This window comes from Harpia harpyja, chromosome 7 (assembly GCF_026419915.1).
Source record: "Harpia harpyja isolate bHarHar1 chromosome 7, bHarHar1 primary haplotype, whole genome shotgun sequence".
NCBI classification, from domain to species: Eukaryota; Metazoa; Chordata; class Aves; order Accipitriformes; family Accipitridae; genus Harpia; species Harpia harpyja.
In genome coordinates, this window is record NC_068946.1 from 18,318,550 (window position 1) to 18,345,192 (window position 26,643).

General features: G+C 40.8%; 1 protein-coding gene across 8 annotated transcripts in view; it reads left to right on the forward strand.

Moving 5' to 3' along the window:
* Positions 1–26,643, forward strand: part of ERBB4 (erb-b2 receptor tyrosine kinase 4) — a 666,663-nt gene that overhangs the window by 451,348 nt on the left and 188,672 nt on the right. For all 8 annotated transcript variants that reach the window (XM_052792389.1, XM_052792388.1, XM_052792393.1 and 5 more), the window contains exons 5-11: positions 4,217–4,282; positions 14,153–14,271; positions 18,049–18,190; positions 19,709–19,822; positions 21,452–21,578; positions 24,374–24,447; positions 25,950–26,040. In XM_052792389.1, the coding sequence (XP_052648349.1) occupies positions 4,217–4,282; positions 14,153–14,271; positions 18,049–18,190; positions 19,709–19,822; positions 21,452–21,578; positions 24,374–24,447; positions 25,950–26,040 (733 nt within the window). The remainder of the gene's footprint in view (positions 1–4,216; positions 4,283–14,152; positions 14,272–18,048; positions 18,191–19,708; positions 19,823–21,451; positions 21,579–24,373; positions 24,448–25,949; positions 26,041–26,643) is intronic.

Below are 26,643 nucleotides of genomic sequence, written 5' to 3' on the forward strand. Positions count from 1 at the left end.
CAAGGGAAGACGAGTCCAGCAGATGAGCCATTGGTTTTCCGCATGGAATTTGCCAAAGCAAAATTAATTCTTATGTTCCAGTGGGAATCTGCCCTTTCTAAACTTAGATTTCATAACAAGCCCCGTAAAATTACGTAAGCCTCCTTTTAACTCCTTCCCTCCTCCTCTGCAATCTAATGAATAAAATGTCATCATGTATGCAAAACAATGCTACTATTCAGGAGCAGAAATATGCTCTAGCATCACACCTGTAATGGGGCAGGAGACTTTTCCAGGTTCTTTCTCATCTCACTTAGAAAAGAAAAAAAACCCCATTTTTTCTAATGTGCCTTCACTAATGTGCAAGAATTAAGTGAATGGGCAAGGTAGCGCTTACAAGGTAGAGCCCTGCAGAAATGTTTTTTTGGCCAAATTCCAGCTAATTCTTGAATCACTATTTGATTGTAATAAGAACATACATGATGAGTTGTTGCAGATGGGCTGTTTTACTGCTGCTGAGTGTTCCTAGGTCCCACCAATTGCCACCAGGACTTTAGGACATTTAGGATCTTTTGATGTCAAGGACTAGTGGACGAAGGATTCTACCTCTTTACTCTCTGCTGCATCAAAACAAAAGGAAGAACACTTCTGCAGTTTCATGGTTTGCCATTTCTTCGTTAGTTATTTCTTTTAGCCCTAACTGCTGTATGTTGGAGAGGTTTAGAATATTTCAGAGACACAAGGAATAACAGGAATAATTTATTTTATACCACAAATCATTTGCTAATTTTTTTTCTCAAATCTGTCAGCTCCCTACAATCTAAAAATCCTAAGAAATACATACAGAAAGATCTGTAAGTAGTAGTATAATTATTCCAAGGGCCAATAGATTTATTATTGTTTAAGCCTGATGCACAAATCTAATCGTGAGACCTGTTCCTCACATGAATGCTCTGTATGGCCCTGACTACTTATGTTGACTTCCATGGGACTATTTTTGTGTTAGATTTACAGAGCTGATCTTTAATGGGTAGCAATCTGTCCTTATTACAGTGGGGAAAAACAGGTGAAATACTGAGTTATGTGAGGGCAGAATCTGGACCAGTTCATGCTGAGAGCAAAGAAAGTTATTTTTCTTTTTAAACAAACCAACCAATATAGACACACTATTTGGACGGAGTTTGTTTTTTGTTTTTAATTCTCAGTATATTTGACCTTCAAAAGGACATGTAACAATGCAATTCAGAGGTGTGCTGCCTACAAGCTCAGCTCCTTGTTGTGTCTGTGCAGCTAAGAAAAGTGAAAACAATGAAACAGACACTTTGAGTTCCCAATGAGAAAAAAGGAAACCAGCAGCCTTTTCTTGCTTTATTGTTAAATATCTCTATTTAAATGCAAGTGATCATCTGACATTCCAAACAAAGTCATGTACCAGGAAGCAGACATGCAGGTTAAAAAAAAATTTTAAATGATTTTTGGAGATGCTGGATTGCTTTTATTTCCAGGAGGAATAGAGGTGGCTGAATACGTTTTTGGTTGCGTACCGAGGATCAGCTCAGCACGTAGAAGTTTTGAATACGAAGATTTTTATTTTAGATGTAGCTTTTGTAGAAGTGTGGGTGGAGTCCCCAGTTAGAGATCACTTGGAGGGATGCTTGAAGTTTCTTCTGTGTTATCTCACTGCATGTATTGCAGTGGAAAGCCCAGTGCATACAGTATGTTTTGGAAGGTGGTAGAATCCAGGGACAGAAAGAGGAAGAAGCAGCCAAACTGCTGCCTTATTCTGCCTCAGGAATATGTGGTTACAAGTGATCTGTGCAGTGCTTTATACTGCATCTAGCTGCAAGACCTCTGGCTTTCTTCCTAAACTCCAGACCCCTTAAGCTAGCCAGGCATGAGATTTGACCACAAGGAAGGATCAGGCATAAAATAGAATATTGCAAGAGGAGGCTCTGTTGTCCATGGGTTGCAGTTCCTCCCAAGCTGTCCCCAGCAAGGACACTCCAGCTCAGGTGAGGACCAAGCAAAGCAAGTGGTGGAAAGGTTATCTGGATGTGCATCCAGGGCCATACTCTTTCTCCTTCCTGCTTCTTCTGTTGGTCAGGGATAGCCAGTTTATAAAACCCACTTCCTGGGGATCATTTTTATTCAGCCGAGCGAGCACCAAAATCAACAAACTGTATCTTATCAAGCCTCCTCTGTTAAAACTCTTCCTTTAATTTGCTGTTTACCTCACCTTCTTTTTAAACTTCCATTCTTATAAATGAATAGGGATTTATTTGCTTTCTGCACAGGGTTCCAGCAGTCTCTTAATAATCATAATAATCGTTATTACTGATTAAAGTTGCATTATTCATGACAGATGGAGTCCCCTCCCTGTCAGCCAGAATGAGTTTGCTTTATGTAGTTATAGTACATTTGTGATCTAAATAAACAGATGGCAGAATGTGACAGCAAATTATGTGCTGGTGATGTCAGCAACAACACTTCCCAAGTACAATTGCTTTAAATGAACATGAATGCAGCAAGGAGCTGGTAGTTTTAACAAGGTAGTTGGCATACAGTGTGGTAATTACCATACAACATCATCAATAGTGCCGTGAATGCTGTGCGAGTGCTGAGGGAAGAACGCTAGCTTTGAAAAAGTAGTGACAGAAAGTCCAACTTTACACAATTGTCACAGTGGGTTTGCTCAGCTGTATAATGTCTCGTAGGTATAAGCACACTGCTAAAAGAGGAGCAGTGTTTTCTTTTGGGGTGATCCAACCTTAGCTGAGAGACATTTTGCACTTTCTCCAACGCTGTCTCCCATCAGAGCACGTAGGAAGTATTTGATTTAGTGTAATGGAGCAGTGTTAACAGCAGCTGCTGCTAGTACAGGACTGAAAGGTAAGCTTTTGTATCGGGTTCAAAGGGGAAATTGGCTTAATAGAATCTCAGCAGTATTCAGGGATGAATAAAAGTTTAATCAAAGATGAGGTTAGGTTCCTGTGGTCAAAAGCGCAGCGATAAGGACTGTGCATAGTCTTCAACAATGCTTACATTGGGTTTCTCAGATCATCCCTTCAGGTCTGGCTGGGTGCAAAGGGCTTGGCTGCCTACACCTCAGGCACTACCACACCTGGGTTTTAGCAGCTAGGGTGCTGTAAGGCAGGCTCTCTGTGTGTGCTCTGGGAGCATTCAGGAGGGAGAAGCACTAAGAGCAGGAGTGTAACTGAGCTCTGGCCACGTCTGGATAGGAACTGCGGAGTGAGGTCTCCGTTCACTCACAGTCAGGACTGGTGTGGGACTGTCTGAGTGTTTTCTCAAATAACCTAAGATGTAGCCAGAGGAAAATGAGCCAGTTCTTCTGCCTGCTTTCCATTTCCTCACACAGTGGTCAGCATTTAGCCATGAAATGGGAGATGTGAATTCAACTCCCTCTTCAGTCCAAGCGGGTTTCAGTCACTAATTACTAGGTAGTTTGTAAAAGCTACCATTGCTAACTCTTCCTCCTCCATCTGTATTTCACAATGAAAGCACTTACAGTTCCTTTTCTCAAGGGACTAAACTTGTCAGAATGTAGAAGGACAATGTAGAGCATCACCTCTAGGTTCTGAACGAACATGAGGTTCCTTCAGAAGCTCAACTGCAGGCAATTAGAGAACCAGCAGCCAGAAAGGGAAAGGTCCTGTAAGCTTAGCTGTTGCTGGGGTTAAATGGTTGCACAGGGCACATTTCCTTTACCATGATATTGGACATGAAGACTATGCAAGCTTTTTGGGGAGAGGGGTGGCTTTTAATCAAAGGCATTGAGTGTATTGCCCCTCTGTTCAGATGAAATTGAACATGAGATAGATAGATATCCTTTCTAGCACAGACATCTCTCCTCTTGTGGAGGAATGAGTGGGTCTTACGTAGGACATACAGAGCAACAGTAATATCACCAGGTGATGAAATTGTTCCTCAGTCCTCCAGACTTGTTCATCTTTTTTTGTTTTAAAATATCCCAGTCATTGTACATAGCAGAGAGGTATTTATGGTATAAGGCACTTAGAAAAGTAGCCAAATTTCATATATGTTTGCACCAATTCTGGCTATTTATCTGGGCCTTTTTACAGGCACTGTTTCAACCTTGGTAATGCATAAAAACCCCTCCAAAGATAAGACGGACCCTCCTCTTCAGCAGTTGCTGGATGTTGAAGAAATGAAAGGAAGCCACATTGCTAATCTCTCCCTCTTTCTGTCTCTCCTGCAGGTGGTCGATGCCACAAGTCCTGCACAGGCCGATGCTGGGGACCCACAGAGAATCACTGCCAGACCTGTAAGTATGCAAGACTCAGAAACAAAGGACTGAAAAATGATGTAACGGGAATCCTACTTTTTTTTAATTGTGGAGGGATACTATAAATTCTGGTTTTAGTGTAATTCTAAAATATTTGAAATTTTTTTCTGTATGTTTTTACCAACAGATGATCTACTCTTTTTTCCACCCATGTGAATTTATGTTTTTCTTTCCTCCCTTGTGCTTTCTAAAAATGCTTAAGCTAACTTGAATTATCTTTTCACTTCTTGACAGCAACACGGAGCATGGCTCCTGAGAATATTGATGGTTATTTTGGAATACACTGAAATGAATACTGCAGGAATAGAAAAAACTACAAGGCAGATTTGGAGATCTTTAATGATGGCCTGATGCTGCAAAGTTCCTAATGCCAAAATACTCTTTAATTTCAGTGGGAGCCTAGGAATATTAGTTATCTTGCAGAATTATTCTCTTTATAATAACTTTGGAATGTATTTGAGTTGTACTGAAAGAAAGAATAATAGGGTTTTTGTGAAGGAAGTAGTAAGTGAAGGGTTGTTCACAATGTCTGTCTGTCCTCTTGAATTTAGAGAGTATTAAAAAGAATAAAAAAGAACTATATTGAGAGACTTTCTTCCTTGCATGCTTTCAGCTCCTTCAGGTAGGCGCTAAAGAGCTAGAAGTGCAGTCACAATATTAGCAAATACAAGAGAGGAGAAAATTGAGAGCTGCCTTTTCCTACAAGTTCCCCCCCCCCCGGGAATAGAGCTATCCTTTACGTTTCCTTTCTTTGAAATTTAGGAGGGTGGAAATTGGTTGCCTTTACTGGAGTCACTCTTCATAGGAAATGAAACAGTTGCTGATATCTCCCCCAGAGAGCACTTCTCTAGCTTGTACTTATTTCCTTGGCTGAGTTGTAGATAGGAGGAGGGGATTGTGACAAATTAACGGCTATCAAGTGAGCACACCAACTAACTCTCTCACCTGATGATAGCTCAATGTCATCTGCCTTTTTTGTTGGAAATATTAGGAACAGTGCAACTATGCTGCCTTTTTTTTTGACTACTTGGAGTACAAGATAAGAGGAAATTAGAAACGGCAGACAGCTTGACATGAACGTTTTACGAGTGAGCACAAGCAGGAAATCCAAGCTGACCTCCTGTCCATGGCAAAGCAAGGGGCACAGGCGACAGACCTTTGCGCCTGCAGAGGCTCTGCCACCTTGCCGGGTGCTGCTTTTCATTAAGGAGCATCAGCTGATGTTGCTGGTAAAGCTGATGACAGTTACAGCTCCACTAAAGTTAATATGTTCTTATATTACTGTTTCATATTGAGCTTTATCTCTGGGTGTGACTAAAAACGCTTTAGGACAGGTTGCAGGAATAACTGTATAATGAACCAGGTACAGTGATGCTAAGCAGATTCTTCTTTCTCTGAATCGAGTTGGTATGTCTCCTTCCTTTGCTGGCAGTCTGTATGAAAGCCCCAAAGAAGTCTGTGCTCAGAAAGTCTCCTTACATCAAGGTTATGTGCTGGAGTAGGTAATGGAAAGGAACTTAAACCCTAGCTGACCAAATCATTTTATATCATGGTTAGGTTAGAATTAATTAATGCTGGTTTTTATTCTGTCCTAATGAGAGGCCTATTTTCTATTAAAACTAGTAAGTCTGTAAGAACCTGGTTAATTCATCCGAACTTGAGTAGACTTATTTAGGCCTTATGTGTTTAGCTTATCCAAGAATACTGGAAAATCTTGGCAGTTATGTAAGGATGAGAAGATTCTGCCTCAGGCCTTGGCTCCAGCAAGCAGAGGCTCCAGCCTTATGTAAAGTTGGAAAGTCCAACTGGACTCTGTGTGGCTGCACAAGTCCATGTGGCAGGATCAGCTCCCACAGTCTCAACCTCTACAAAGCACTGCTCTCAGATAAGTAAACTGATTTGGTGGATTAATGTAGTAAATCCAGAGAGAGCAAAACTTATCTGCAGTGTTGTGAAGTCAGAAGCTTAGCAGAGCTGCACAGTAGGTTTGCTCCAGGAGTGACAGCTATCTCTCTCTTCACAGTGACTGCCCTCTCAAATCCAAACAGTGGGGACAGGCTAAGGCACAACCGTGGATTTAAAATAATAAACTATGGAAAGACATATGCCATGTAAGTTCCAGGGAGATACACAGATCACACATTTCTAATTTGAAATAGCTACTCTACAGCCTTTTACCTTTGAGCACACTCTGCAGCCTCTGATTGTCAGGGACAGGAGTTAATTTTATATCATATACTTCCTCTTTGCCTCCCTGACCTCGCTGCACCTTGGGTAAAGAGCAGAATTTAAGGAAAAGACTGAATATTAGGCTGGCAATGGGCATTTCTTCGTTGCGCTTTCTCAAAACGTGTTTTTCTGCAAACTGTTTGAAGCAAAGAATGTGAGTAGAGACTCAAAACATAAAAATACAAGTGATGCTATGCTTTTGCTGCCTTCATTTCTGACTTTAAAAAACACGCCTGGCTTTCAAGCTCATAAATGTTATTCTTAGATACAAGCTGGAGGTAGGATGAATGGTATCACAAACATAGTGCATACCTTAACCTAGTCACCTTGGGGATACATGTCTTTCAAACGCGTGTAGGAAAATACTTCAGCAGTACTACATCCCAGTGTCAAACTATTTTGTTCCTAGAAACAACTCAGAAGCACGTCTGCATTTTAATAATTTCATTTTTTTTATGGAGTCACTGAAGCAAAAAATTCTAATGACCTTCCCCCCCCCCCCCCCCAAGATAAGATTTAAATTATTTTCCTGGGAAAGGATAAAAAATGAAAGATCTTAATCCTTGTCTTTCATTTCAAATTACATATGGAAAAAAATCAAAATCCTTTTGTTTTTTGCATGAATATCATCTACCTAGCTGCTTCTTATGTTGCCTTCCAGCAATGTCTTTCTGTACTTCTCTGTCTGAAACACCACCTGCATCTAACCCTGTCCTAATGCCTCTCTAGATGTGACAAGAAAATTTATGTATTTAAGAAGACAGTTAATAAGAAATTTAAAATAAGCTTTTCCATTAGGAGGTAGAGAAGATGTAATTTCAGGGTACTGTTTTATGCAGTTAACAATCCATTTTTCTTTTATAATTAAAATATTAGTAAATATTAATATTGAACATTTAAAAGTTAGATGGTATTCTTTGTTTCAGTGTCAGGAAAGGCTAATGTGGAAATACTTTAAAAAAGAATCTATTTTTCAAAGAGGATTGAGCACCCACTAAATAGAATGTAAACCACTAAAAAAACCCACAGGAACAAATGCTTTTGGAAGTTACTAATCAAATTTGAAAATCTATGGCTAGGTCGTTAGTATTTTTGCTGTTGATGTCTGTTAAGAATTTGTTTGGTTTTTTTACTTTTCATATGAAAAGAAATTGAAACTTTTACAAATTGAATACATTATTTTATTAAAATGACAGATTATGCACTTTGTCCTAGAGGAACGTAACTGAAACAAAAGAGAAAAATCTAAATTAAAATATAGGCCCAACTAAGGGACTGCCAAAAAGGCAAACAGCCTTTAAATCAAAACCGAAACATAAACATTCAGCAAATGTAAAATGCTCCATGACTGTGTACGTGTACAGGAGTTTGGCCTGAGCATAATTGTATTTATACAGTCTTTGTGCAGCTGATGTTGCTGAGAAAAAGAAGGTGCTGATGCAGTAAGTGCCCAATTAAAGTAGCAAAAGGCGAGTGGGAGCCTGGTGGGGGAGACAGAAAGAGCTGAACCAGCAGCTTAGATCAATCAGGGTAACCCAACGTTTTTGCTTGGAGCCAGCATCTTTAATTAAAATCCTTGTATTTCTCTAATAACTTTGCATGTTCATAAGACTTCTTCATTGATTTCAGTTACTTCCCATTTTTTCCTTCATAGATTTATAGTGCCATGACATAATTAAAGATTAAGGGAAACAATGAGACTGATTAATTGCACCCATACATGAAGTGCCCGTTCCACCCTGTCCCCAACACAGCTTATTGCTATATTACAGAGAAATACTAGTAGAGATTGACAGTCAGTGTTCTACACTCCCCAGAAACCCGTGCCAACGCATGGCATGTTTTTTCAAGACCTCAGTGTTTGTCGCTGTCCATTGCTGTCCCGGCCCCGACTGTGACAGTTCTGTGCAGCTGAACCCTCAGATTTCTTGGGATCCCACAAAGGGTCAGTAGGCATCAGGGCAGGTAGTTGTGCTGACCCTCAAAAGTCTGGTTCGAAACCTGGGGCCTCAGCTGTGATTAGTGAAGGGTCTCTTCACAGTTATGTTTGATGAAGAAATGAGTATCTGGCACTTAAAATTCCTCTGGGGTCCCAGCCCAGAACTCCTGTATCTCACATGTTTATCTAGGCTGCAAGAAGGACCTGATGTGAGGGCTCCTGATCACCCCTGTCCACCAGCTCCCCTGTGAACAGTCTCCACACTAGGTAGCAGGAGGAGGAGGTCGGTATTGCTCCACTCTCTCAGCTTGCAGCAGGGCTGCTCTCAGTTGATGCTGCCTGTTTGCAGCTGCTGCCCAGTTCCCTACCATCTGTCCCCACTCTCTTCTTGGCACCATCTCGAGCCACATGTCCCCTCTAGGAGGCACCCACCAACATTCATCAGCCTTAACATATAGTTTGATATTTTGGGTAATACCTTTATGTTTCACCCTTTCGGATAGGTCTTGAGTCACAGCTATAAATTCAATTGATTGCATTTGGAGTAAAGTTTGGAAGGAAAAAGCTTGCTATCTTTTTAAACCAGAGCACCTATGTACATTTTCTATAGGGTTTACCCCATGGTAATGATTGCAGGAAGCTGAACTGTTGAGTTATGTTTACTGCAATCTGAACAATCAGATTGTTTTGGGACTTCAAACAATACCTAGTATTGCCTTGTGGGTTTTTTTTTTGCTTTGGGGAAAACCCTTCATTGCAAACCGTCTTGCATAGAGTCCTTAAAAACATTCAGAGCCCACTAAGCTGTTTTCTGTCTGGGTATGTGGTGCCACTGAAGATATCTGACAGGTCGTCCTCAGATCTGGACCATCAATAGCAGTTATAATGCAAATACAGCATGCGGTGAACCAGAAGATAAATAGGGTATGTTGTGGTCTTCTCCTAGGATGAAATGTTGGCATTTCTGTTGGCATTGTTTGCTTTCCCAGTAAAATAAACAATTAGGGAAAAACAGTGACAAACCTTTGCTGTAATTGCGAATTTTGCAAACCACTTTATAACTTCCTAGTCTTCAGGAAGACTCAAAATGTTCCCTATCCTGAACAGCATAGTAGAGGGCCTCATTAAGCTGGTGCCTAATCATAAGCAGAGTATGCTTTTTGAAGGCACTCTGTTTAAGTATTGTGCTGAAAAGGGGGTCATATCCCTCCAGGTCAGCCCTGGTGCGGGGGGTGCTCTTGCTTTTTTTAAAAAGGAAACACTCCGGAATAAATCGTTGTAGTCTCTTAAAAAGTTGAGGAATTTAAAAACAAATTTACAATACCTGTAACTTTATACATTGCACAAGCCTTACAGTGTGGCTCTACAGGAGGGTGATAATTGAGATGATTTTGTCCTAGCCTAATAGTGTGAAAACTGCTGAAAAGATGTCAGTGAATTGCTTAAATCCATTGCTGTTGTTGGAGCTTGTTCCCCACCGCTGTTTAAGCTACACAGCCTAGGGAAGCTCTATTATCTGCAGCTCAGCTTGAAAGAAGTGTGTAATCCTGCAAATACAGATCTTGGCTTGCTAAAAGTAGTAACTCATGAGCTGACAAGAAGACCGTGCCTTTTCTAAATATGCCAGCGGGTGGTCAGTGGGGTTTGTGGTCATGGACACCAGGCACAGGAGAGGCAGGTCCCTCCTCCCCTCGAGGCAGGGGATTTACCTCCTCAGGGCTTGTTTTTGGGAAGGCGGCAGTGGAGGATTCTCAGTACCTTTTGCAGCTGATGGTATCGGACATGCTGCTGGGCCTTAGCCTCTTTGCCCTTTTAAAAGTCTGCTAGGAATCCTTCTCCACGGGGAAGCAATGGTTATATAGTCATGGTGGACATCTTGACCTGCTCCCAACAGCAGCTGGCACTGAGGTAAATAAATTATAACTGAGCTAATTAGGTGGCTTGTGCTAATTGTCTGCACAAAACTTCTCAGGTTTAAGCAAAACATTAAATTGCTGTGGAGCAACAGCAAGGAATGCTTTTTAACAGCATTCTGCTGGTGAGTGACCATGGCGTGCTATCGTGTCCTCTTCTCTTTTACTGTTGTAGCAGCGTTGATTTTATCCGCCTGATATTTAGCTCCTTGGCTCTCTGCCTCTAGTGGAATTAAAAAAAAAAAAAGAAAGAAATATGCTGCTGGTGCACTGTAATTTTTTAGGGTGTGATAGGTGGAGTGGTGCTGGTAAAGGGAACCTGCACAGTGCGCCCTCTGCCTGCAGAACCTTCTAGAAGGGGGCACTGAGCATGCTCGGGGGAGGGCAGCCATATTTGTGCACCCCGTGCTGCTGCTACAAGGAGTGGTTCAGTGCATGGCCTTGGGGTCACGGTCACTGTGTAGAAGGGAGGCAGAGCACTTGGATGGTGCCCCTTGGCTTGGGGGCATTATGGGTTTGTGTGGCGTGGTTTTTTTGGTAGTGGGTGAGGGGCCGCAGGGGTGGCTCCTGTGAGAAGCTGCTCGAAGCTCCCCCGGCTCCAGATCGGACCCGCCTCTGGCCCAGGCCGACCCCATCAGTGACAGTGGTAGCGCCTCTGGGATGACAGATTTAAGAAGGGGAACCGGGAGTGAGCAGGGGGATTGGAATGTGAGAGGAACCCCTCTGCAGATACCGGGTCAGTGAGGAAGGAGGGGATGCCCCTGCAGCCCGTGGTGAGACGGCAGGCTGTCCCCCCCCAGCCCATGGAGGGGAGCGGTGGAGCGGAGGCCCCCAAAGATGGCCGTGACTCCATGGGAAAGCCCACGCTGGAGCAGTTTGTGACTGAAGATCAGCTCGCAGAAAGGACCCATGCCAGGGAAGTTCGGGAAGAACTGAAGCCCATGGAAAGGACCCACGCCAGGGAAGTTTGTGAGGAACTGCAGCCCGCGGAAAGGACTCACATTGGAGAAGTTTGTGCAGGACTGTCTCCCGTGGGAGGGACCCCACAGTGGAGCAGGGGACGAGTGAGGAGTCCTCCCCCTGAGGAGGAGGGAGCGGCAGAGACAAGGTGTGGGGAGCTGACCCCAACCCCCATCCCCTGTTCCCCTGCGCCACCGGGGGGAGGAGATGGAGAGACCCAGGAGTGGGGTTGAGGCGGGAAGGAGGGAGGGGTGAGGGGAAGGTGTTCTAAGGTTTGGTTTTACTTCCTAATATCCTTGCTTTGTTTTGATTTGTAGTAAATTAAATTGATTTTGTTTCTTCCCCAAGTTGAGCCTGTCTTTTGCCCATGACCATAAGTGGTGAGTGATCCCTCCCAGTCCTTATCTCGACCCACGAGCCTGCCTTTGTATTTTCTCCTCATCCCACTGTGGCCGGGGGGGAGGAGTGAGCGAGCGGTTGCGTGGTGCTTTGTTACTGGCTGGGTTTAAACCATGACAGGGGGCCAGCTCCTTGTTTGAGGTGTGACACAGGTAAACACAGAGGATTTGGGTCATGGAACAGGATGAAATGAACATCTTTGGCTTCTGTGCCTCTCCACTGATGGTAGAGGGGGACCCTCTGGCAAATAGGGTCCTCCGTCAAGTCAGGAGGAATCAGGGCCTTGCCTCCCTTTGAGGTCAAAGCAGATGGTGCCCGGGCCAGTGCAAATCAAGGTGCTGTGGAACAATTTCTGAACTGGCAGAAAACTATTGGAGTCACTGACTAAATGAGGTCTTAATTGGTTTTCATGAGATGAGACTCTGTTCCTATCAGCTGATGGTGTGGTGGTGGCATACTGTGACATGTGTGTTTTGCTTAACATATGCCACTGTTTTCTATCTCTGTCCTAATGTTTATCAATACTGTTACTTAAATAAACAAATCCTGTTTCTCTAGCAGGGTTGACAGCAAGTGCATTTATAGAAATTTCCCTTATTTCTTAAATTAGATTGCATAAGGCACGAAAGTGTTTTCTGTCTGGGGATTTGCCTCTGGTATCAGCAAGATGGAATTACTCTAAAAGTGCAGCACTTAATTCTGTAGATTATAAATGATGACTTCTCTTTGGTTATTTACATTTTTATGTTCTAAATAAATATTGTGTATGTCAAGAAGCTTTGGCATTACCTTAAGTATTTCCGGCAAGTAGTGGAGGGAATTTGGATTGGAAAGTACTTATAAAGCAGTTACTGATACATTAAATAGTAGAATCGAGCAGAAAGTTGGATGGAATTCTGCGTTCTCTGGCTTCCTGAAAAGTGTTTTCCATAGAGAAGTAATTAAATGCTTTTAACAAAATAAATGGTAAAGGTTAATTACAGAAGTGTAACATCCTTGCTTTTATCAAAAGACAGCTGACAGCACAGCTTCCTGGCATTCTGTAGTCAGTCGTTGGTATAGTCCTGTGGATAATATTAATTTCTTTTTCCGTAAAATAAAGATAGAAGCTATAGCCGAGTGAGGGGAGGAAGATGCTCCACTTGTTGACCATTCTTTGCACAAGATTAAGTCCTGAGGTACAGTAGTGTGGTAACACTTTGTGCTGGTTTTGGCTGGGATAGAGTTAAGTTTCTTCATAGTAGCTAATATGGGGCTATGTTTTGAATTTGTGCTGGGAACAGTGTTGATAATTCAGGGATGTTTTCGTTATTGCTGAACAGTGCTTACACAGAGCCAAGGCCTCTTCTGCCTCTCACACCACCCCACCAGCGAGTGGGCTGAGGGTGCACAAGAAGTTGGGAGGGGACACAGCTGGGACAGCTGACCCCAACTGACCTAAGGGATATCCCAGACCATATGATGTCATGCTAAGCCTATAAAGCTGGGGGAAGAAGAAGGAAGGGGGGGACGTTCGGAATGATGGTGTTTGTCTTCCCAAGTAACCGTTACGCGTGATGGAGCCCTGCTTTCCTGGAGATGGCTGAACACCTGCCTGCCGATGGGGAGTGGTGAATGAATTCCTTGTTTTGCTTTGCTTGTGCGTGCAGCTTTTGCTTTACCTGTTAAACTGTCTTCACATCAACCCAAGAGTTTTCTCACTTTTGCTCTTCCGATTTTCTCCCCCATCCCACTGGGGAGGGAGGGAGTGAGCAAGCGGCTGTGTGGTACTTAGTTGCCAGCTGGGGTTAAACCACGACACACTTAAATTACTGTGCTTTGCAGTTGGTAGAATATAGTTGTTTCCCTGTGAATGAAGGCTGGATTGTGTTATTTAGAAAAGGTAAGTGGTGTTTCCAGATCTGTTCCAATCTGCAGGTTGTGTTCTGTTCTGTTATCTCATGGCCTATTTGTGAAATTGGTTGCCATCAAGAATAGCATTTGGTTCTGAGATTGCTGGCCTCACTCTGAATTTCACTCATTTACTCAGTGTTGCTGTTCTTTGTGGGGGAAAACTCACACAGAACTGGTGGGCTCTTCTGTTACTTTGTGGGGGTTTTTTTATATCCTTCCATCAGCTGCTTACAAAAACTAATAATTTGAAAATAATACTCCACCTGAATTTCCAAGGGTAAGAGCAAACGCTTTAAAAATTCTTCCTCCATAGTCCTCACGCAACATATATGTTGCTAAAGAGGGTATTGAGAAGATATTGTGGAGGATATGAGTGGCCAGTACCATTGAAGCAATTACCTTAAAACTTGAGGGTTTTTTCAGTATGCTGTTCAGTTTGTTGTTTTCCTCAGTGTGCAGTTGAAGAGCTCTCTCCTTAGTTCTGATTCTGACATGATAATTTTTCCTGCCTCCTAGTAACGAAGACAGTGTGTGCAGAGCAGTGTGATGGACGATGCTATGGGCCATACGTCAGTGACTGCTGCCACCGGGAATGCGCTGGAGGCTGTTCCGGACCTAAAGACACTGATTGCTTTGTATGTGTGAGACTTCCCATTTTTCTTGTTCCTGGCAGTCACACTGCAAATTCTTAATGCTTTAATCCATGAAATTCACACTTTTGTTCCTTTTAATGTATTGCATGCACACTCCCAGATTTAGACTGCAAATTTTAGCATTTAATGTTTTTCACATTATGTTAACATTGCTTATATACTTAATATTACCCATTAACAGATTTATAAGATTTGTAAATACAGATTGGGAACCATTAATATGCTAATCTCTGTGATTTTTATCTTTTGCTTTTCTAAAATTAACTTGTAGAGGTGATAGGGAATTTTTAGAAGTATTTATCGTTACATTTGAGCATGGCTTTTATTACTGCTCTGTGTGCTTTTTATTTGAAAGTCAAGAATACAATTTAGCTTCTCTGTGAAAGGTGTTCCCTATTACTGCCAGACTTGATTTAAATTCAGCTTTTTTACTGGGCATGCTTCTTAGTGGAGATGGAAGGAAAGTGGTTTCCAAAATACTCTACCTCAAATGCATGCTACTACATGTGCTTAAGATGAAAAGAGGAAAAGGCTAACTTTTTCCTTAAAAAACAGACAATCTGAACATACAGGCCTTTAGACAAATTTGTCTTGTCTGTAGTCCATTATTTATAATAGTGTAAGCAGCTTCAGAACCCAACACTGATCTCAAAAAATGTGTAGCTCATCACACTGGGTTGCAGAGACAAGTTTTGCTGATGTTGCAGGGGAAGCAAACCTAGGCCTAAAGAAGCCTAGAACTAGAACATGCACAGAGGTGGATTTTCAAAGGTACCCAAGTGATTGAAGAGCCAAATATCTACAAAGTTGGGTAGGCTCCTTTTAAAATCTGCCAGATAGGATTGGGAGGAGGGATCTTATGGTATGGAAAATTGCAGATGTTTTGACAGTGTAGGCAAGTGGATCATAATGAACTGGCAAAAATGAATCTTTCCTTGGCTGGACCTGAAACTTGCTCACTGTTCAGGTATCATTTGATAGTCGTAGGTGTTGTGCTTCAAAAACGCATTCTAAATGCCATTCTTTTACTGCTGATGAAATGCAGTAATGGACTGACTTAACTGCTAACAGGTTTTACTAAAGCTGTTCTTTGTGGCTGGGTCTTTGCACAAGTAGATACTCAGCACACATGGTACACCTGTACCAACGCTCGCTGGAAGTTCTGTGTTGGCTTTGGACTAGAGAGATGGGAAAATAACGTTTTTTCCCGTGTCATATTCGATCTAAATAGGTAAAGGGAAGAGGAAGAATGCAGTTACTGCTCCAGTGTGACTGTTGAGGAACATCCTCAAAGATGATGAGTTGATGTGTGTCCATTTTCAAAGGTTAAGGACAAGTTATTTGCAGCATAAGTTCTGTAATACTGCAGCCTGTAAGAAAATGAGTTAGACTTTCTGAATTGTGGCAGTTATGGAAATATGTGTGCTAAAAATCAACTAGCGTGTTTGTTCTGATCCAGCAGAGAAGCACCCAGGGCTTTATTCTCATTCACTCCTGGCCTGAGAGCAATGTAAAAGAAATTCAGCAGGGGTCTGGCAATTTTCAGGACTAGTCATTACTTGCTTAGTACACACTGGGTGAAAAGTGTAACCCTTTAGGCTATAGACAACTGTGCTTAGCTTTCAGCTGAGATACAGAACTTTGTTTTTTCCCTGTGTATTTTCCTGTGCTTTCATTCTCAAATTAGCAGCATTTAACAACAAAGGCTAGAAGCTTGCATAAATTAGCAAAGCAATTACAAATGTATACAAAGCATTATAGTCATAAATTAAAAGTTCCCAAGTCTTTGAGATGAGCTTTTCCTGAGAACTGCCATCTCTCCGAAGAGTATTGGTGTGCTTTACTTCATGAATTTGCTAAACTGTTATCAGAGGATTGTCATGTACATGATAGAGTACCTTTTAAGTCAACAGGCGATGTAAAAAATGCGTTGAGGAAACAAACGAAATTAGTATTTATTAATAAGCAAAAGTGCAGTTTATGAAGCATTACAAATCCTTTAGCGTACTATGGCAGCTTGCAACAGCATCCTGCTGTAAATATAGGTTTGGTATTTCTAGATAAAATTCATCCATTCTCTTCCATATGCTGCCATACAATTATTTGCATATTCAGTTCTAAAAGCAAGACAATAATCATCATCTGACATAACTGCAAGCAAACATGCTAAAGCAAACTTTTAGAGATGTTCTTATCTTGTGTTCAAAACCAAACTGGGTCTAAAACTTGAAATGCATAGGAGGGCCTGGTTGAGTGCCCAATGGAACCAAAAAAGTGACACAACCCTATTCATAGGGTAGACTTCCCGTCCAGTTCTTAGTAAAGAAGTAACTGAGTGTATTTATCTTTGTAAGAAAAAAAATAGATCTGGTTTTGTGAGAAACTGACAGGTTTTGTAATACGCATTTTAAAGAAGCAGAAAAGACAGGATCAGCAGTTTGGCTTAGCTCATGCTCCATATAGGACAGTGCCTTCATCATGGAACTCCCTGTTTGTCCCTTTCAGCAGCAGATTTTGTTCTTCTCCCTTGGTTACTTTATTAGCCTCTCCATTCTGAAATCTTCTGACACAACAAGTAACCTCCCTCAGTCCTGCTGGTCCTGATCTGAATGGAGATAAGGACTGTTAGTAAAAGCAGCAGAAGAGAGGAGTCTTTTTCGCTTTTCTCTCAGTCCCAGCCCTGGACGGGAGGGGTCATGAAACACATGTTGGTATACTTATTGACCCTTTAAAGAGTCAAAACCATCTGTATTTTTTACAACCTGGAAAAGGACCAGAAGGACTCATCCCTAGACTAAAACTTTTAAAGTAGCCTGGCTTCTGGAAGACAGGGTAGTGGGGAAGCAGAATCCAGTAGCAGTGGTTGCTTAAACTGCTAGAGGGATCCAAGCCAGGCTACAGCTTTCATATTCATATGAAATTTGACATTTATGGTATGCTTTGTGAATATTATTCCAACAGTTTTTTATAAGCTGTGGTTAAAACCATAGACACGATACATGGTGATAAGGAATGTCAAAATTGGTGGTGTTTTTCTATTACTAATTATCAACCTTGCATGGTCAATTATTTTCCCTGCATACCATTACTTTCTCTATCCACACACTTGTCTCTTCATTTGTCAGGGCCCTGTCCTCTGTCAGCTGTGGGTGGCTGAGCTTGAATGCTAAGTGATACAAAGTCCTATTTTCTTTTCTCAGTGTGTGAAGCAACTGACCTTGTTAAATTTGCCACTTAGGGAAATGACCCCCTCCTGTGCTAGCTCAAAAGAAATTCTTATCCCTCTTGCTTTCTAATTGGGAATTTCAGTTTTCAGCTGGATGGTGGACTCATGCTGTAGGGATTCTAAAGGTTGGAGCTCTGAAAAAGTCATTAGCATTTGTTTAGACTGACTATGATAAATAGCTGTCCACTCTTGGAAGTTTTAGAATGTCCTATCAAGTTGTGAATTAATTGATTGGTAGTAGTAACAATAGTTATGAAACAAATTACAGCGTTGTTATGTTTTTGTAGGAAGTGCTGTAACAGTCAGCTGTGTTTCAAATTAAGGGGGCTCAGTGAGCCCCCTTTTATAAGTCATGTATTTGCCAAGATCCTAGCAAGAAATCTAAGTAGCCAAAATGAAGGTTATATCACATTCCTCACTGTTGCAACAAGTCTGAACAATCAAGACTGTATTTTAAACTAAGAAAACCCAAACAGACGAACAAAAGCAGCTATATGATTTAATTTAATATTTTTTTCTCCCTTGTTTTGCAGGCCTGTATGAATTTCAATGATAGTGGTGCATGTGTCACGCAGTGCCCCCAGACTTTTGTATACAACCCTACCACCTTCCAACTGGAGCATAATCACAATGCCAAGTACACCTATGGGGCATTTTGTGTCAAAAAGTGCCCACGTAAGTGCTGGGTTAGCTGCCTTTTCCTGCAGGGATGGAAAGTTTCGTGTTGCGTTTCAGGAGCCTTAGAAAACAATGAGAGAATGAGAGCTAAGTGCATAGTGCAATATCTCAAATCACTCCACATGTGCTTGCAGCCTGTAATAACTCAGTGATGTGTTGACTAAAGTCGTGTGTTAACATTCTGGCTTGCTGACACTTCCCAAGTATCCTATACTATAGTGATTTTCTTAAAGAAAGGGAATTCACTAGGTTTCTGTATTCATGACCGCTACTTGTTATATTCATGCTTTAGATCGGCATTTGTAAATTTCAAAACTAACTGTTAAAACAGCTAGTGGGATTGTAAAAGGGTATAAATATCTGTTTCAGAAAAATAACAGTCCACCACCAGTACTACCTGGCACCAAATGCTTTCGTGATACTGATGCCCTTTTCTTAACTTGGAATAATGATGGTTTGACAGAAAGTTGCCATAAATATTTTCTGAGCAGTTCTGTCCCAATGCAGAAAAAACATGCAATACTGACAACAATACAGTCTTAAAACTCCAAAGTAAAATTAGAGGGGAAGAGGGAGTTAAAAAAAGAATAATCCCATGCATGTACAAAACACATGCTTCTGAGATGCCAGACAGATGATGACAAGTAAGAGAAAAAATTAGAGGGTCATCACTTACATAGTCTTTGATGCTGCTGTTGTAGTTAGAAAGAAAAATAAGGGAGACAGTATTCTTGTTCTCCCTTTCATTCCCACCAAGGTTTACAGTTGTGTTGTGCATTAATTATTTTATCCATAAATTACATACAAGAAGGATGGGTAATCTATAATAAATGGACCATAATTCAACCCAAACCAAAATCCAAATTTTGAATCTCTGTGGAGAAGTTCAGATTAACAGTAGGCTGAGGCTGTGACTGTCAAGACTTAGTTCTGTCTGTAATACAGTGGTGGGTTTTTTGAAGCAAGGTATTTTTTATTTTACGAAACTGGTATACCATACACTACTTAAGGGATATGATTCTTTGTCCAAATACTTCATTGAACTTTTTTTCCTTTTTTTTTTTTCCTTTCTTGACAGTATTAAGCTTTCAGTTAGGTAGGATCAGTCTATATCCCCTTTGGCAGTTGTTTTACAAGGCAAAATTGAAATACTTGTCTTGTGGAGTGTTTTATCCCAGATGTATATATTTGTGTGTGTATGAAAGAGACAGGGCAGAGCATCTTGTTTTATTTCTCTCCAATTACTGTAGCTTTTTTTACTACAAATAATAATAAAATCAAATTGGGGGAGGAGGGAGGATCAGGCCTGACAGTTCATGGATTTTCATAAGTCTCCAAAAACATGCCTAATTTGCTTGCTCATGCACTTCTGAAAACACTGATCATTAAACGTTAATGTCAATGTGGAAGTGCTGAGGTAATTAATCATACGTGTTGACACAGAGTCCAAAAACATGTGTCCCAGTATTATTTAGTCCAGTGGTTTGCTTTCTGCCAATATCTTTTTCTTTTCAGACAACTTTGTGGTAGATTCCAGCTCTTGTGTCCGTGCCTGTCCAAGCTCCAAGATGGAGGTTGAAGAAAATGGCATTAAGATGTGCAAGCCCTGCACTGACATTTGTCCTAAAGGTAGGCAGTAGTTTAGTATAAATTTTCTTGAATGTAGTCCACACGGTAGTAGAGCAGAGCAGGATGTAATTTTGGCATGAAATACCCTTCATGAGTACATCGTAGAATATTAATAGCTTTTGGATACCCACAGAACTTTGAGCTATGAGGGCTGTGTGTGAAGTATATACAATAGAATTAAAATTATTAAGTTATGATGGTAATATAACCAATCCAATTACTTTTGATTAGATAAAAATGACGGAGATTTCTCTGTTGGTTTTAGAGAAATCTGAAAGAATTCTTTATTATGTTATTTTAATGACAAGTATTTCCTGGAGGTATTTTAGAGCTGTCCTTTTGTCATTCCAAAGGGGACTATACTAAAGCCTTGCCTTCAATGTATGGTATGTCTTATACTTGTCAATACAATGTTAGGTTTCCATTTATTTCCTCTGTTTTTTAAAAATGTCTGTTTCCCCAGAATCTTCTACCTCCTTTCTAAGTGTCTAAAACATAGACTAGAAGTTTTTCAGTGATGGTGCTGTTGAGAAGACTGAAATCTATAGGTTACCTTGCTGTCCCAATCTCCACTAGGGAGACTTTCTGCTGTCTGGTTGAAGGTCTCAGGAGCAAAGCACCACCAGTTTTCCCACGTGGGCCTATGCCACTTTTCAGTCCTAGTGGAAGCCATATCTGGAAGGGAATTCACAATGAAGCTACTGAAAAACTCTGTAAATCAACAGTCTCTCCATGTGGCTGAAACAGTCAAACACATCTGCCAAGGCAGGGTACTGACATGCTGTATTCTAAGTGAAGTCAATGCCCAGTCCTTTAACCTAATTGCAGTAAGTAACTTTTTTGCTGGATAGATAGTTTAGTACATGAAAATACATGTGTAGTGTTCCTGTCAAACTCTTAGCCTTACTTTGTGAGGAGGAAAGTTACCACGTTTGTAAAAGATTCAGGTGTACTGCTGGTAGTTGCCATTAGAGGAGCCCAGTTAGGGAGATAGGATACTTTATGTGATGGAAGTCATGAAGGATTTGTTCCTGGATGCATCATGTGACCCAGAAAATGCAACTAAGTTACATAGAAAGGCTACACAGAGGTTTACTCACTGCTTACCAAAGTTTCTCCAGGACCCAGTAATCTTTTTGTTGGGATAATGAGTAAAGAATTATTTGTACATCCTCTCTAAAGTTCTTTATGGTATGTGAACGGTTAAGTTCACAAATCCACCAGAGCAAAGGGGACCTCTTGAGCTAGGAGTGTTAGGACCCTGCAGTTTCTGCAGTGAGCAGTGCACAAATAAATGGCATGGCCACCAGGCTAGTCTGAGCTAAGTTATCTACTATCTGTTTACAGCTGGCTCGAGTGGGATTTTTGTGTCGTTCATACTTGCCTTTAGATCCAGTGTGAAATACCTTAACCCGTGTGCCAGTATGTCCTTCCGTGGCAGGGACTTTAGCTTATTGTTTGTTTTAAATTGGCATGTGCTTCTTTGGGAATATAGGTAAAGGGAGCTGTTTTAACACCTCTCTGCTGCTTTATTCTGAAATAAATGAAGACTCATGTCTAGAAGGCTAAAGTGTTCTGTTTCAGTAATTGTTTTTCCTAGTTCTTTACACAAACTCCTTGTTTTGGCAGCATGTGATGGCATTGGAACAGGCAGTTTAGTGTCAGCTCAGACGGTGGATTCCAGCAACATTGACAAGTTCATAAACTGTACCAAGATCAACGGCAACCTTATCTTCCTTGTTACTGGGATTCATGGGTAAGTGACAAAATGTTAAGACGTTATGTCATGGTGCCAGCTGAAACAAATTGCGTCCACCTCTCAATGATGTCTGCAAGCTTCCTTTATGGAATAGCAGATCCAGGATAAATTCATTTTCTGCCTTCCATTATGAAGGAAAGTGTTACCTTGATTCTTATGATTCAACCTCTAGGAAAAGAGAAGTAGCCTGTTTGCACTTTATGAGATGCTCGGTACTAGCTTACAATAATGGCTGATTAGAGGAATAGAAGGGAGAAGGGGAGGTTACCTTCCATTAGTTTGTTTCAGTTTTCATATGACCAGCAATCTAATGTGCAGAATATGCAAAGACAGTGCCTCACCTAGCATAAATTGTCATAGCCTGGGTGGCTGTCAGTGCATGTACCTGCAAAAAAGCTGCCCTCTTGTCAATCAGTTTTGAAGTATATATTCAAGTTTCAATTGCAGAGATACACAAAACTCACTGGTATTTAAATCCAGTATTTTGGTAAGTAACAGTTGAAGATGTGGAAGTACAGAACCAGTATTTAAAAGTCTCACCAATGTCTCCTAAAGGAAGATATACCAGCCAGATAAGTAGTGCCTTGCTGTTTACAGTTTGGTGCACCACATGTTTGCCATTGTAGCAAAGGTGAATGCATGGTGCAAATGCGGGGTGTGTGCAGGGAAGACAGACATACTCTGTTTTGATGGTCAGGTGAGGTCCAATGCAACTAGCCCCTTTCTTGCATTGTATTCTTTCTGTCATTGAGAGAACACAAATATGATTGTATCAGTTGCGATTGCAATTGATCCTGTCATATTTTTGATCCTGTGATTCTGTAGGCTGTCTTTCCCTTTCCTGAGTACTTGAACTTCAAGTCTTCATGAATTTGTAATAATTTATATAAAAACTATATATATAATTATGAATTGGTTTTATGCACAATTATTTATAATAGGTTATATATAAATTAGATAATTATGGATTGGCTTTAATTAGTGTTGAGAAGTTAAGTGGGATGAAGGTAGACCTACATTTTGGTGAGTCAGTAGTACTCATTCTTCTAAGGTAATGCTCTGCTGAAGTGTGTGAAGTATGGATAAAGTGATCTTCATTAGGGTACATATCTGCTGCCTGAGACAGAGGCAGAAAACACATTGGCTGGAAAATTGTTAGGACCTGTATAGGTCGGATGCAGCCTTCTCTCTGCTGTTTTCCTCTGGTTGGGATGCTAAAAAGCCAAGCTGCCTTCTGCTTGTATTGTTGCCTGTGAAGGGGTGGGATATACCAAGGAGAGCTGTAGTTTAAGGACAGACAGCCCCAGCTAGCAGCAAATGCTGCCTCCTTCTTCTCCCCCAATTTGCAGCAGGAGCAACAAGCCCTCAGTGCTCACCAGCTTTTTATCATCCCTTTAGTTGCCATCTCCAGTTTCACAATGAGCTGAAACTCTCATTGTTGGAGCTGTAAAATTCAGCTGTGCCTTTTCTAATGGTAGAAGATGACTGCATTATTCTACAGTTTTATATGTTGATAAAACATATCAGACATTTGGCTATTTAAGGGGTTTAAATGTGTTTGTATCTTTAAAGACTACTTTATCTTAGGATTTGGAGGGGAAATTCAGCAACCTCATGTTTATTACAGGCAAGGGTTTTGCTTTTTTAATAGTAATGCATTTTAAAAGCTAAGAGCTGTGTTTCTGTTAGGTAGTCAAAACTTGTTACCTAATTTTCTGAGAGCCCCAAATTGTTACAATTAAGTGTATATGATGCTTCTGTGGTCCACTGGGCTTTATGTTAAGGTTCAAGAACTCATTTTGTTGCTGCTAACCTGGAGTCACCTCCAGGATGGTTAGAAGTGACCTCATCGGTCTGTCACTGCATAGACTTGTGAGGCCTGTCCCCAAAGACAGCCTAGTTGATTACCTGCATGTTCCAATTCCAAGAATGATGTTTCCTGGAAAGGAGAAGGAGGAGAGGTGGAAATGCATGCTCCACATTTACTGAGGATGTTTCCTACCCTCAGAAAACCCACAAAAATACCATAACATGGTGTTACAGAAGGATTTTTAAAGGATTTTTGTTTGGGTTAGGCTTCTAGTTAGCTTCTTAAATAGCTGGAGAGTCTTTACTCCTTTAAAATTAGGAGGAAAAAGAAGTATTTACTAAATGATGGAACTCTTAAAATCAAGTCAGCTTCATCTTTTTACACTAGAATATCTAACTTCGAGATTTTAATGTTTGGTGGGGTATTTCATTTCTCAGGTGACAAACTTGCTTGGCAAACATCTGTGCTTTTTGATGTTCCTTGTTCAACACCTTCTAAAAAGTGTACACTTTTAATGCCATATTTCAGGAACTGCTGGCATGCTCTTAGTTTTGTTTTGCTTATAGCTTTCACTTGTTTCAGTAGCAGTTTTGTTAGTCCTGGTAGTACAGTATTGCAACTGTACCATTTGAGCTAGTACTCCTGGAAAAAATGTTGAAAATTCATGTTTCCTTTAGGGAGGTCACCCATGGTTGTTTAGAATGCCTTAATTTTCCATAAACATAAATATTTGCTAAAATGTTAATGATTCGAACATTAAAGATGCTAAGCACCATTGTTTTCCTTCAAGATGACTTGGGAGAAGTTAGACACAGGTTCTGCAGGAACAGTCTGAAGAAATTGGAAACATTCTGAAGAAATCTGGAGCATATGCTGCCTAAAAGCAAAGTGTTGACCTCCTGAATACTGCTTTCTACATGGTATAGCTTTGAGAACCTGATCTTTTTTTATTCAGTATCACATTTTGTCTTTAATCTTTCAGGGACCCATATCACACAATCGCTGCAATCAATCCAGAGAAATTAAATATCTTCCAAACAGTGAGAGAGATAACAGGTAACACACTTCTGATTTCCTATAATCTGAACTTCTCACTTGCATTTATGGTTGTCATTTGTTAGTTTTTCTGAAGAACACAAAGTGCTTTTTTCTTTAAACTCACTGGACTGTAAATTTCATAAAAGTTTAATACACAACAACTTCAGTATCAGTTGATACAAGTGTGTTGTCCTTTGCTCATGAATACAGAATGCCTGTTACGTTTGGGGTACACAAGCATCAGAAGACCAAGACCTTACTGTTGAGTGGAAAAGGTGTCGTGGTCTTCACTTGAAGACATGTGAAATATGCCTTGGAAAAAAACCAGACAAGTCAATCTGGTTTTGCAGCTACTTCTCTTGGTCTAACAGCAGATGCTGCTGCAAATTAGCTTCTGTGATTTAAAGACAAATGTATAATGTGTGGGAAGGTAGACTCTCCCATCTTTTGTGACTTTTCAGTGGGGTCATACAGCTAGAACACAAAACTTTGCTTTCTTGCATCTTGCTGCTTCTTGTTTCACCATTTGGGGGCAGGGAGGAAGATACTGCAGTTTTGAGTTCTTGATTGATTGCTGATTATGTATAGATAGTTTGGGGGGGGGGTTTGCACTTCCCTATTTCATGCACAAATAAAAAAAAAAAATCTTCGGTCACTATAGCATGATTGTAGCTGGGCGGAGCTCAACAAGTGTTTGGCATTTGAAATGAGTTCTCTCCCATGTGCTTCACCTCTCAAAAGTTGTGTATTTCAGCAAGACAGTGGTATTAAAAAATGAAAGTAAGCTCTAAATCTCTCCCTAATTAATGTCAAAGATAATCTGGCATCTGGGTGTCTGTAATTTGCCATCGTTAAGCACATTAATTGATGGTCTCAGCTCTACTACTTAAGTGGAATTACCCCTGTGCTTAAAGATGTACTGCATTTCAGTCCAGTACTGAATCAAAGTCATAGGGAACTGCACTGTGTAGAGGTCTGTGTAGCACAAAATAAGTAGTCCCACATACTTGTGCAGAGAATGCTCTCTGGTGATGAACAGTCCTCACACACATACTCAGAAACAAATGCAAGTTCTTTGTTGTAGGAAAATCTTGTCGTCTTTTAATGAATCATGACAGATCTCTCAACTTCTGTCCTAAGTCTCTGGCACATTTTAAAATGGAATTTTCTTAATTCAGGCAAATCTTCATTTTTTGCTGCTGCTGCTGCTGTTTAGACAAGGCTGGGAGGCCTTGCAAGATTCCAGCCTGTGTTTAGGTTCACCCTCACTGTGGCTGTTGAAAGTGGATGTAATGCTGCTGTGATGAGTTCTCCTTTGCTTTCTTGGAGGAGACAGTGGTGAGCAGCCTGATGAATTCCAAGACATTAGTCTGCAGCATTCATTACCTATTTATTTCTTTTTCTCAAACCAGCACTGTTTTTCGTTTGTAGGCTAAGCCTGTCCTAACTCATGTATGTGATAAAGCAGTCTTTATGGCTGAAATCATTGACTTTCATGCGCTTGCCTTTTTCTCCTTCAGGGTATTTGAACATACAGTCGTGGCCTGAGAATATGACAGATTTCAGGGTGTTTTCTAACTTAGTTACTATTGGTGGAAGAGCTCTCTATAGGTAAGGTACTTCCTCTGTTGATGGAATCATTTTTTATTAGTATCCAATGACTCTTTGTTCAGTAGCACAGAATGCAACATCCTTTGGGAAGGGCATCATAAACTGATATATTTTTCTCTGTTACTAAGGTATTCATTAACAGTAGCTTTGCTAATCAGTTGTTTATAATGCATAATACCTTTAAAAAAAACCCTCTTGGTTCATTGCTGTAGCTATTAACTCATTCTCATTGTCAGGAAAGTACATTTTATGGTTTAAAATACCTTGTGAATGTGAAACATAACTTAAAAGACATTAATAGTAAAACTTAGCCCCATTATAATGAAATTTATATGGTTGCATTTGGAAGTGCAGGCTCATGTGTCCAAAGAGCAATGTGGTCTTAAGTAGTGGTAAAAGATAAATGTATGGAAGAATGCTGAAATCACTGAGGGATCTTGCAGGTGGGTGGGGTGTACATTAGCTCTGGAGTGCCATTTTTACCAGAGATGTTTCTGTATGAAAACTCATATGGAGGAATTGGTTTGAAGGGAAAAAATGTGGTGAGAGATAATGGGGAAGCACAGGAAGGTACCTGAATGATATATACAGCAACCCCTGGTT